Here is a 13,005-nt window from a genome sequence, read left to right as displayed (position 1 = left end):
GAGCAATGATTTCTGTATTTTTACACACAAAGCCCTAGGAAGCTGCAGGGGAGGCAAAGAAACCCCAAAGCTAAAATCCTCTGAGATCATTTTTCTAATCGAACCTAGAAACCACTGCTCTGCTGGGGTCCTGTGCAGGGTTAAGGAATCCATGGGAGCGCGGCTAAAGGCACACGCTGAAACTCAGAGGCGCCGCATCGGACACTTTGCGCTTTGGTGGGATTTGCGCTCTGAAGACGTGTCCACGCACCATTTTCCCAGGCGTTGTGCGGGTTTCTTAAACAGCCCAGCTGGTGCCTAGAAAGGGAGTTTCTAGAAGCTCCATCTCTATTGCCTCTCCTCCCCTTTTTATTTTGGTTTTCCCCCGCCAGGAGCTCTCCAGCTCCATAGCGTCCGCCCTCAGAAGGGGGTACAGGTGCAGCTGTCCCGCTTGCTGCCGCCCGCTCCGCTGACGCGGCTTTCTGCCTGCTGGCCTGAGGGCTTGACCCAGAACAGCGGTCTCGCGAATGGTCTCCTGCCAGGGTGCAGCGGCCACAGCCAGTCCCCGGGGACTCCCCGCCCTTCCGCGCGACCCTGCGCCGGGGCGGGCGGCGCTTGCAGCGGGCAGGGGGCGGGCAGGGGAGCAGGGACTCGTCCGGGGGTAGCCGCCTCCTCTGCAGCCTGCCCGCGCCTCAAAACCCTGACTGCCTCCGCCTCTTCCTCCAGCGGCTCCATCCCTCCTCCCGCTCCGCGTCCTCCAGCCTCCCCCGCCGCCGCGCCCCCGGTGGCTGACTCGGCGGACCCGGGAGGGGGCCTGCCGCGTCGGCCGCCCGCTCGGCTTGGCTCGGCCCGGAGGCGTGCATGCCCCTGCTGCCCCAGGCGCTCACCAGCAGCATGCTCTATTTCCAGATGGTGATCATGGCAGGGACGGTGATGCTGGCATACTACTTCGAATACACCGACACGTTCACCGTGAACGTGCAGGGCTTCTTCTGCCACGACAGTGCCTACCGCAAGCCCTACCCGGGCCCGGAGGATAGCAGCGCCGTGCCCCCCGTGCTCCTCTACTCTCTGGCCGCCGGGGTCCCCGTGCTCGTGGTAAGCTCGGGGGTGCTCGCCCTCGCCGCGGACTCCCTTCTTTCGCCCTCGCCTTCGGGGTTGCGGCCCCACCAAGGGTCGGGGCGCGGCAGCTTTTGCTTTCTAAGTTCCTCCAAGTTGTTGGCATCCCCTTCCCCAGAGGACATTCTTCTCTGGGTGCGTGAGGGGTGGGTGCGAAGGAAGCCCCCTCTCTCCCCACACGCCACCCCCGCACCCCCTGCGGTGGCTGCAGTGTTGGGTGATGCGGAGGCAACAGAAGGGAAGGGGGCTGTAGGAGGTAATGGGTGAGTGTCAGGGATGGGGAAGGGGTTTGCTTTTTTGGGTGAATCTGGACTTGATGGATTCTGTGGCCTTGCTTCACTGATCTCCTCTGTGCTCCTGGAAGATGAGCAGCAGCCAAGCTAGTGAGGACAGAGGGGGTCAATTACTGGGGTGTGGAAGGTACCCCTGCTTCCCCAGTCGGGGCACACCGATATTTTTACTACCTCCTTCCCTTTCAGATGAAAAAGCCAAATGGACTAAGCTGACCAGAGACCAAATATCTAAAAAAGAAATTGGGAATTTGTCAATGAAGAGGATTGGGCAACAGGGCTTTGCTGAGAAGGAGCTGTGCCTAAATCACAAGAGCACTTCAGATTTATTTAAGGCTGCTCCTTCCCTGGGCGGCTCGAATCCTTGTCTCTTTAAATCTGGCTGAGAATGCCTTCTGGATTTATAGACTGGGTGTGTGTGTGTCTGAGAGTGGGAAAGAGAGAGAGAGAGAGAGAGAGAGAGAGAGAGAGAGAGAGAGAGAGAGAGAGAGAGAGAGAGAGGACTATAAAGATACACTCACAAGTGTACATATACCCTTATATATAATTATTGGAATAATAATTACATCACAGTTTACATATGTGAATACAATGCAGACGTGTTTTTTTATGAGAATAGATGGGATTTCTTTAGAAAACCTGACACATTATGGTTTCTTTAGACTGACAAAGTAGTAGAGATTCCCTTCCTATGATGCAGTCTCCCTCTCCCTCCCCCTCCCATCCCCCCTTTTCAGATAAAGAATGAAGAGGAAATTGGAAAATCAAGAGGACAGGGAAAGTGAAGTTTTATTTTCAATAGCTGAATGTATAAATTGCAATTATGAGTGTTAAGAACATCTGCTGTATCCATTTGGCTTTGATATTCATCTTGGATTTTAAAGAACATGATTTTGTGATTTACAAAATAATGAAATGTTCCTGACACACAAAATGGAATTTTGTGAACAAACCAAGCAACTTCTGATAACTTCAAAGTAACTTTATCACATACTGTGATAGTTGGCTTCAAATTCAGCTCTAGCATAGTGGTTTGAAATGGGATATACCTTGCCCCAGAAAAATGCTTTGCCTTGTGTTTTGACATTATAATTTGCTAATATATCAGAAGTCCCATGTCTGTGATCTTTCTCCTCCATTTCAAAAATTGGCAGAGGAAGCAATGGTTTGTTTCTTGGGGTCTTTTGACTTTGGGTGGAGTCTGGGTTTCCAGCCACCTGTTTTCCAGGGGACTAGCTCAGGGATTTTCTAAGGATAAAAAAAAAAAAAAGTTACCTTCATGTCATTTATTTGGTTGCAACCATAATAAATACAATAAACACTGTCTGTAACTTGTCTTGTGGTAAATGACATTCAGTATCTTACTGAAATGAGGTAGCACTTTTTATCTGAACCAACCATCCATGGTGGCAGGTGGCAGTGAGAGAAAAAAACACATTGGTCCAAAGATTTTGATAATTCTCCACTTAGGCAGAACCTAGGAAGGAGAAAGGGAATTAATTAGTCTCTACTGAGTGCCCACTGTGTTGGGTACTGAATAGTTGTAGTCACATATATTTTGTACAGCAGCCCTTCTAGGGGATCCAATTAACATTTGAGGAAACTTGAGATTCAGATAGTAAGTTGGGAACATCTGAAAAAAATTTCAAAAACTGACTATGGTGTTTATATGTTCATAGGACTGATGCCAAATGCTTTAGACTGATGCCTATTGCTTCCAAAGAACACGTTCTCTGAATGTTGGGGATTGACTGATGGAGCAGGCATTGAGGATATAAGTAGTCAGACTTTTTAAAGGGATGATCCAACTTGGGTTTCAGGTTTTGACCTTTAGTTCTTTAGGTTTAAGAGAATGGGTTTGTTTGCTGGTTTAAAGAGAAGTACTGGATTTTGGAGGAAAGCTGTGATGCTGGCCTTTGTTTCTCTTATGCTGGTAGGAATAATAGAGTATTCTGTCCTTACTCCAGGAATTGAAATAGGAGTGGCAGCTGTACCTCTGCATCTTCTCAAGAAAACTGGAAAGGTTTTTTTTTTTTTTTTTTTTTTTTTTATACTTTACCCAGGAAAATGTTTTGCTTTGTCTTTTGACTCTATAATTTGCTAAAATACATCAGAAGTCCCAATCCAGCTTCATGTATGTGTTCTTTCAAAAATAATCTGTTCCCTATTAAAATAGGAAGTTTAAGTGGTGTGCCCAAAGACAAGAGCTACAATGTTACACTCAGAATTTTAACTCTAGTCCATCAATCTTCTAAGCCTATACTTTATTCTTTATGCAAATTCAATTTATTCATAATCATTATTCTGAACGAATACCTCACACAAGAATATATTCCCTCATCTCTTATAGTTCTCATACTGTGGTGATAAAGGTTCTTCTTAATAAATATATTTTTAAGTTTTTAAACTCATTACTCTTGAGAGGTGCAGATTTGTTTCATACTCATTAAATTAATTTATCCAAAACTTAAAAACCATATATCTTATGCATTGTATCACTTTCATATAGAGTTCCCTTGGACTCAGATTGAGAATCTTAACAAATTGGATTTTTGATTGAAGGTATATTTGAGATGTTGAGTTGGGAACTCCACATGTTATGTAAACTTGAACAATTAATGTAAGCCTTAATTCCCTTGTCACAGGATTTTGAATTTTAAATTAGTTATGTTAATGTCACTTTTGCATGGTTGATGCTCCATAAGAGGTTCTATATCACTAGCATTATTTAACTTTTTGCAGTGTTTGATTGAACCCAGAAACTTGTGCATGCCAGGCAAGTGTTCGACTACAAAACCACACCCTCCATCCATCATTATTATTAATAAAATAGCAGTTCATTAAGTGTTTATTGAATCCTTGTAGTGCAAATAGTTTCCTGGCAAAAGAGAGGTAATTGAGGCAACTGGAGAAATAAACCCTGGTCACCAATCCTAAGAAATTTGCAGCCTAATTTGGGAAATTAGGTAAACACATTGAAGATCATAATTCAAATAATAATGGTAAAAGTTTTATGTATATGTATATATATATATATATATATATATATATTTTTTTTTTTTTTTTTACTTCTGCATATATATACTTGTAGGTACCACAGAGACTCTGGTGATTCAGAAAAGGATAAGATCACTTTTGTTTGGTAGGATGGGGAGAGGATTCCTAGACGAGATGGTGCATTTGAGATTTGTTTGAAAGGTGAGTCCAACTGGCAGTTGAGTTAAGACATCATAGCAGCAGCTTCCTTTACCAACCCATGAGGGCAGAAAATGCTGAAAGCATTCCTCAAACAACTATTGTTTTTTTTTTTTTCATTTCAGAGAGTCATGTTTGGGGAAATGGGGGTTCATAGCTAAAGACAAAGGCTGGGATTGCATGAATAAGACTTGGAAGGCCAGACTGAGAGTTTAACTTAGTTTTCTAAGAACTGAGCAGGACTTGGTCTGAGAGGTAGTGTCTAAAGACATATTTATTCATATATTTATTTATTTGCTTGGAGTGTAGAGGGATCTTCTGTTATCAAAATATCTATATAAGATCAATTTAAAGTCTGTCCCCAATATTTTATAATAATTATTTTAATTGTGTTTTCATTTTTACATGGATGACATGATTTATAAACCCTTTGAAAATAGGTAGTGTTCAGTTTTATCTATATGGCATTTATCAAAGTGTCACATAAAGCATACACAGATAGAAATTTAATTAGTGACCTTTGAGTTTCATTGATTAAAAGAACTGGTGATGACAATAGCTTCTGCTCCCCAAATTTGGATTCATTAGTCATAAGACCTATTGTCCTTTTGATCTCTGAGCAGTCCAGATGATTCAAAGGAGTTTAAACTAGTCCATCCATCTTCATAGAGCCAGAATCAAGATAAAGAAAATCAGCACCAACCAAGGTAGCTACTGACACTACATGGGGAGGGTTTGAAGTTTATGCACATCTCAGATTCTTTATGTTTGCATCCTCAGGATGCTCTCTGGTCCTTGAGATCCAGAGTTGAGGAATGTAGCCACAGCTGCCATCCCATGGCTGCTGGCATCACTGAATGGAGTGAAGGTAGATGGTGACAGGAAGGCATCTTGTACCCAATGCTTTCCCATAGACCTCTTCTCCTCCTAACCTTGCCTTGGGTATTCCCTCACATCCTCATTCCTGGAACCCACTACTGGGGCTGGAATAGGAGATGAAGCACAGATATGGGTGTCAGACGAGTCTGGATTCTTATCCTGTTCTCCTCCTCACTAGCCATATGCTTTTGCCAAAATCTTTTTTCAAAAACTGGAGATAAAAACACCTGGCTCTTGGAGAGTCAGTGGTTGTAGGGGTAAAGATCACAAGTCTTGGAATCTTACTGCCTGGGTTGAATCCCATATCTGCCAGTTTTTTCACCTGTGAAACTTGAACCCATTTATCTCTCTATTTTTCTATGTCTTTGACTATTAAATGGAGATAGTAAGGATACGCTCTGAGTATGAAATGAGTCAACACATGTAAGTATCAGAGTAGTGCCCAGCTATGTATGTGACAGCTATCATTACTCCTTTTGAGGTTGGGATGATTAATCAAGCTAACCTCTATAAAGCACTTAGCAAAATACCTTTTTGTTAGTGGATTCCAAAGCTGAAAACCTATTTGAGAGAGGCAGAAGCCACTGAGTTCACTCCAACCTTCATAAATTAAGGAGTCTGAATAGTAAGAAAAGTGCAGCAATCAGAATTCCATTCTTAAAACCAAGTTAATGATTCCTACCTTTGATGTCACTTCAATTTCTTAAAGTACACTAACACTAATATTTATTATTCATTTCCTATGCACCAGATCCTATGTTAGATATATTTTATGCACTGCTTCATTTAATGCCCACAAAGATAGCACTTTTCTTTAATATACCCTCATTAAATCTATTTCATTAATGAAATGTATAAGTTCAGTAAGATTATTATGTCAGACTTAAGTTATTTAAATTCATTAATATTATTAATTTCCACGATAAATTTATGGAAGATACTTGGATGTAGAGAGGTCAGATGACCAATTCAGTGTCCCACAATTACAGTGCCAGTTGTCAAAGCCTGTGCATTTAAATATTTTATCAAATATCTGAATCCTAACATGTTAATTGGTCTTTAAAGATTTTTAGTAATAGTAATTCAATACCAGGAAAGTCAGAATTTTCTCAAACCCTGTGTCCTTGATTTCAGTTTTCTTGGTTTGATGGGAAACTTTGTGTTCCACTGAAGATAATGGTCTCAATGTATGGTGTAGGATATTGTTTTGTTTCCTATTAAACTTGGAAATGGCGTGGAGAGGTGGGTGGCAGCAGAAGGGATTGAGAGTTCTGTTCTAATATGAAGGCATGTCTCTTGTCTCCGCAGCACACACAGTCATGGTGCTGCAGGCATCCACATTTCTGTAGAACCACCCTCTGGTTCTGGATGTGCAAACCACAGTACTCAGAGAGGTGAAGCTACCTCTGCTTTTAAGGCATGTTTCTTAAACTTGAACTTAGCACTAGATTTTGAAGTGCAGTGAATGAATGGAAATTGTGCATAAAATATTATGTGTGTACATGTGCCATTTTTTTTAGTATGCCTCCATGGTTTAATCATACTGTCAAAGATGTCCAGATCCTCTAAAAAGCTACTCTTTGGGACTGTTTTAACCTCTCCTTGTGTCTCTTGGGACCTTGTTTTACTTGATGTTCTTATTCTTATTCATTTGTTCACATTGTCACTTTTCCCCTTCTTTTCACTTCCTCCATTTAACATTCATTGTCACTGTTTTTCCATTTGTCCTTCTTCTTTGTATTCTGGTAAGGAGATGGTGATGCTGAGGGGAAATGAAAGACCCAGGAATCAGAACACTAACTAGCTTTTCCTCCCCGCTCTTCTCCTCCACTACCCTCTCTTCTTTCCCTTTTTACTCTCTCCCTCCACCCTTCATCACTCATATCCATGTAGCTTCTCTGAGAGAGTTACTTTATCCAATTAATTTTGCCTTCTTCCTTCCCACTTTGAAGAGATGTTGTGAGAATCAAATAGATGAGAAAGCACTTTGGAGACAGTAAATCACTTCATACCTGTAAGGGAAACATAATATGAGTAGTTATGTGGATTGTGCAGCCACCGTCATCAGAGATGGTTAACACTACTGGCAGCAGTACTTTGCCAGCCTTATATATTTACTCTGTGGTGTGGAAAAATAAATATGATTTTTAAAAGTTCTTTTCTGATTTTCCTATAGAAAGAGTAGCAAAAATAGAAAGCCAACAGTATAAAATGGCCTCCTGATTATTACAGACCATTACTCTAATATTCAATTCTATTTTTCAAAAATATTTCAGCAAGCTCTGAGTGTTGTAAAGATTATTATAAAGAATCATTTCATTCCTTTCCATAATTTGAAGTAAATCATATTTCCAGGGAGCTCTGCTGATACCATATGTTAAGTATGTATTTTTTCATGTTGATTTTTAAATTTTCACTGTGCTAAAAATACATTATTTGTTGAAGTTTTGAATGATAGTATTGCATCCACTATGTACTAGGTAGCACTGCCATTGCATGGGCTTCTAAAATGAATAAGACATATTCCAGAAGCTTCAACAGTTCAGATAATATGCATAAAATTATATCTCCAAACCTCAGATCTTATCTTTGTAAGACTGAGATAATAGTAGTTAACATGACATCTTACAACAATTAAATACATGTCTGCACTCGGTGTTCAATAAGTGATAGCTGTTCTTTTAACATAAAAGCTAATAATTTTTATTGATAGTGCAAAGTCAAATGACATCATGTGTACTTAATCATTTTGTTGAATGAATGAGGTAAGCCATTTACTGTTCACATTAATTCTTTCAGATAGCACATGCAATAACAAATCTAGAGAGCTCTTGCAATTTGCTCCAGTTGGTAAATGACACATTGAGAATGTGAAGTTATTACTTCAAGTCCAATGGTCTGTTGGCTACATGCAGAGTTGTTCACTAATTTGCTTCACAGCATAAATGATGGCATTCCTAGTAGGCAGGGGAGAGCTAAAGCATATTGATTATATATCAGTATGCTATTTGTAGTGTCTATATGCTTCTTAGTCTTTAGGCTTAGTTATAAAAGAACATGAAAAAAGGAATTTTAAGATCTTTGTGCAAACATAAAACTTCACTGATTCCTAACACAGGTGGAATAGTCAATAGAACTTGATATTCTTATCCATGCAAGTTGAGAGGGCAAATTCTGATTTCAGAATTATGAACTTAACCTGTGGTTAGGAGGACTTATTAATGGACTTTGGAAAACCATAAGGACTATTATTTTGATGGAAGATATTTTAGAATATGTGAAATGGAGTTCTATATTCAGTGCTATTTAAACTATTTCTGAGAATGCCAGTTTGCACTCAGCAGGCTAGTTACATTTTTAGTCCTATTATGACAGATGTAACTTGAGAATCACTGTCAGTAAAATTACCATATGGGGTAGGGGGTAAAAACACAACTCCAGAGATTGTTTTCCCAACCCAGGTACATTAAAACTCTAATGACAGTTTTTTTGGTAGACATTTCTCAAATGAGAGAACATGTGTGAGTGAAAGTGTGTATGTGTGTGTGTGTGTGTGTGTGTGTGTGTGTTTAGTGTATACATGCACACACATACATCTATAAGCATTACTACATTTGTGATTTCTTGTATAAATCCATTTTTATCTTTCTGGATTCTAACCTCTATAAATTCCCCCCCTTCCTTTCCCCCCAAATTCACAGCTTTCTGGAATATTCTGACATATCCTTCTAGACCTAGCACAAACTTTGCTAAATACACCTCTTAGATTTTCCCAGTTGAAATAGCTACATTGTTCTCTATGACTCTTTTGCCTCATATACAAATTTTAGCATTTAAATAACTTTATAGGTTTCTTAGATTGCATTTTTATTTATGTTTCAATCACTAGACTTGAACATCTCAATGTTAGGGCATTGTAAACTGACTTGACTTTTAGATTATTGTTTTTTAGTTGTTTATGAACCTTTATTTTATTCATTTATTTACATGCAGTGGTGAGAATCAAATCCAACTGCCTCACACATGCTAGGCAAGTGCTCTACCACTGAGCCACAACCCCAGCCCTAGATTATTTTTGATAGACTGCTATCCAGGCACCCACTGAAGTTTTTGTTGATGAAGGTAAGGTGAATTTGAATTCAAGTGTCAGACAAAATTTCATTGAGCCCACCATTATTTAATAACCTTTCAATGAAACAAGTAGAGTAGTCCTGTGTTGTAAGTTTAATAACTTTGAACATTCTGGTTTTTATAGCATTTTAGGTTTATGAAATTCTTCGTGAAGGGATATTCTGTGATCTCAGGTTGACATGCTTGAAGCTAAAATTCTCCCAATCCAACAATGGCTGGAATCTGGATCCCTCAAGAACAAGCCATTGAGTGTAGGCTACTGTCCTGCCAGAGCCTTGTACCTTGTTCACTCAGGCATGGGAAGTGTCTCAGAACTCTCTTAGGTAATCCATGTAACTGGAAAAATCTTTCCTTTCTCCAGTAGGAGTCCATTTTTAGCATTCATCATGCTAATTAAAAGCCACTACTTATATCAGTAAAAAAAAAATCCTCTTTTTATATTCACAATGCTAATTAAGTCAGTTGTTAATTAACATGGGCATAGCAAAAAGACTTTTGGCAGCCTGTTTGGAATGGGATCTTTTTGATAAAATGTTAATGACGGCCTAAGACTTTGCATTTTAGTATCATTTAAGCAGATTATTCCTAGAATTGGAGCATAAACAAAGTGGTACATATATATCACACAGATTACATTGAAATAGCTTAAAGAAAATTGTAGACTTCTTAATTTAGGAACTGGGTCTTCTATATCCTCATTACTTTGAGACTATACACCCAAAATATGTTAACTAAATTGATGACCTAAAATTTTTTTTGCCCTATTGTCAGATCCATGTTTTGCTAGTCTATTGAATTTTTTTATTAAGGGTATACTTTGTGTTTGGTGTGGTACGAAAATATTCAAAACACTTGGAACTGGAACAGTATAGAAAGAATGAATGTTTAAAAATTCCCTCCATTCTCTTCTGTACTCCTTCCCTTCCTCCATCCCTCCTTCTCTGCCTTCCTCCTCTCATACTTTTTTTTTTCTCAACAAATATTTGGTGAGCACATTCCTTGTGCAGTATACCTTGAAATTAAGATTTAAAGAGGTTAAGTGACATGCTCCAAATCTCAAAACCAGGATTAAAGCCCTTCCCCCACATTTCAAAGCAATGTTGGGAAATAAAAGGATGTGAAATTATAGGGCAGCTAAGCATAAATGTACTCCTAACACATCTGCATATTATCAAAATATCGTGTGCTATTTCCTCTCTAAAGAAATCTGAAATTTATTAGTATAACCAGAACCTCTATGTGTTTCCTATGCAAGGATCCCATTTTTTAAAAGGGTGCTTTCAATAGTAACAGAAAAAACTGTACTTTTTTTTAAATCTCCATTTCAGATTTAGTTTTTTCTCACACTGGGGTGCATAGAAGCACTTTTCACACTGAGAAACATCTTGTATTTCCAGAGACCTCATCAAAGCAGAATGCCATGTTCTCACAGACACCCAAATTGAGCAGCCTTGGATAGAGATAGTGCACCTGGGGATTCATCTTATAATTTAAAATGAACTCCTGACATTTCCAATTGATGTAAAAACTAAAAGAAAACAGTATCCTTGGGTTGGTGATAATGACCTATTCCTTTGCATGTGCCTGGGCAGTGTTGGGTGTACTCAGTTTCTAAAATGAATGAAGAGACTTAATCAAAGCTTCAACCCTGTTGGTCTTTCACAAAGAGACCTTTGTTTCCTCTTCTCTGACTCCTCACCACATGATTACTTGGGGTCCCCTTTTCATTCATTTATTTTTTTGGGGCAAAGTCTAGAATACAGATATGGGATTCCAGTAGACACTTTATTCAAGCCATGCTATCAGTCTCTCTCTGCCATTCCATTTTTGGAAATGATTTGTAAATTCATTATGAAAGAGAACATGCTTCTTCATAGCTAAAACTTTTTAATAATGAAAGAGGACCAAGCGTTCATATAGGTTTATCTTTGAATCTGTGCCCTGTGAGTTAAATGACTTGTCTGAGGCCATGCAACTAGTGAGAAACCGCACAGATCTTCACTTGGCATGGACTTGAATTTGTTCTACCATTTTGGCTGCCCGTGTCTGACTGAATTTGAAATATCTTACATTTTTATATTTAATGCTCAACACTGAAGACTATATCTCAGGTGTACTTTCAACTTTGGCAAGTTAAATCAGGCATTTTCCCTAGTTTGCACACTATTTTTTTTTCATTGAAGCATTAGTCTCAGTGGGTATTAAACGACCTTGTGGTCAGTTATCTCATCTATAAAGGGAATATTTTCCACCTCTTCCCACACAGATACATCTTCACACAGCAAGATGATGCTCACTGGCTCCTCCCTTGACCACAACAGACACTGCTAAGAGATCACAGAATTTTCCCTCTGTTTGAAACTGGTCTTGTCTTGGCTTCTTAATCCTAAAGACCTAACTACAGGCAACTTCTTCTAATTGGATTTGTTATCTTGGAGTCTGATAATTATTAAACACTTTTAGTCATATGTAGCATATACATGCAGCATATTTCTGCATTGTTATGCACTATCATTAATTATGTACAAATGATTTGCCTATCAAAGGATTAAAAATTTATGTAGACTAGCAAATATGTCTTGTGTATCTTTGCCTCTTTCTCAGCATATACTCCCAAATGTAATGCCTTTCATATGGTAGATATAAATAATAATTTGTGTATCTTAAAAGAATTAATAGAAATTAAAATAATTTTAGGTACTTTTACTTATTTAAGACTGTTATGAATTTCCTAGGCACTCTATTTTTTTATGAAAAAATATATTTATGTCACTTTCCATTCATAGATACTTAAGTTATAGAGTTTAAGTTATTTTTTCCCAAATCTGGGTACTTAATATTCTACTTTATCTTCTAGTCATCAATAATTTCAAGTGTTTCTTCAAGTATATTCACTTAATTTTTCATTTAGTCAGAGTTATACAGAATGTAGTGCAAAATAACACTCATTGATTTCAAAAGGACACTCTTTCAAACATCTGAAGTTTTGTGTAAAAAATCTTTAACATCATTATATTCATAGTCTGTAATTATTTTTTTCATTTTTCTGTGTCTTTATCTGTACACAGCATATCTTTTTATAATTTTCTAACATCACTACTTAAGCATTTGTGTAGTATGTGTTCTTTCTTCAACAAATGTGACATTTTATGTATTTCAATATACTTAGATTTTTTCCCAAAAAATAAATCAGGTGACTTAAGAGCAAATCATTTTTCTTTCAGCTTTGTAAATTAAACCATCAGTGCATTTTACATATGAAATGTGTATGGTAAAATTAGAAGACTTTTTTATGTTGTTCTGATGTTGCATTCAGAGAGTTGGCAGTTTCTAAATGAGATGAGTCATGATTTTATTGTCACTCGGGATCTCTGAATCATTCTCTGTACACTTTCATTAGTAATCATGGATT

General features: G+C 38.5%; 1 protein-coding gene across 1 annotated transcript in view; it reads left to right on the top strand.

Moving 5' to 3' along the window:
• The first annotated feature begins 840 nt into the window (after window positions 1–840).
• Plppr5 (phospholipid phosphatase related 5) overlaps window positions 841–13,005 on the top strand; it is a 105,636-nt gene continuing 93,471 nt past the window's right edge. The window contains exon 1 of the mRNA XM_077791434.1: window positions 841–1,077. Coding sequence (XP_077647560.1) covers window positions 841–1,077 — 237 coding nt within the window. The remainder of the gene's footprint in view (window positions 1,078–13,005) is intronic.

The sequence above is a fragment of the Urocitellus parryii genome, chromosome 11 (assembly GCF_045843805.1).
Source record: "Urocitellus parryii isolate mUroPar1 chromosome 11, mUroPar1.hap1, whole genome shotgun sequence".
Taxonomy (NCBI): Eukaryota; Metazoa; Chordata; class Mammalia; order Rodentia; family Sciuridae; genus Urocitellus; species Urocitellus parryii.
Note: the sequence above shows the minus strand (reverse complement) of the source record. Positions and strands in the feature narration are given on the sequence as shown.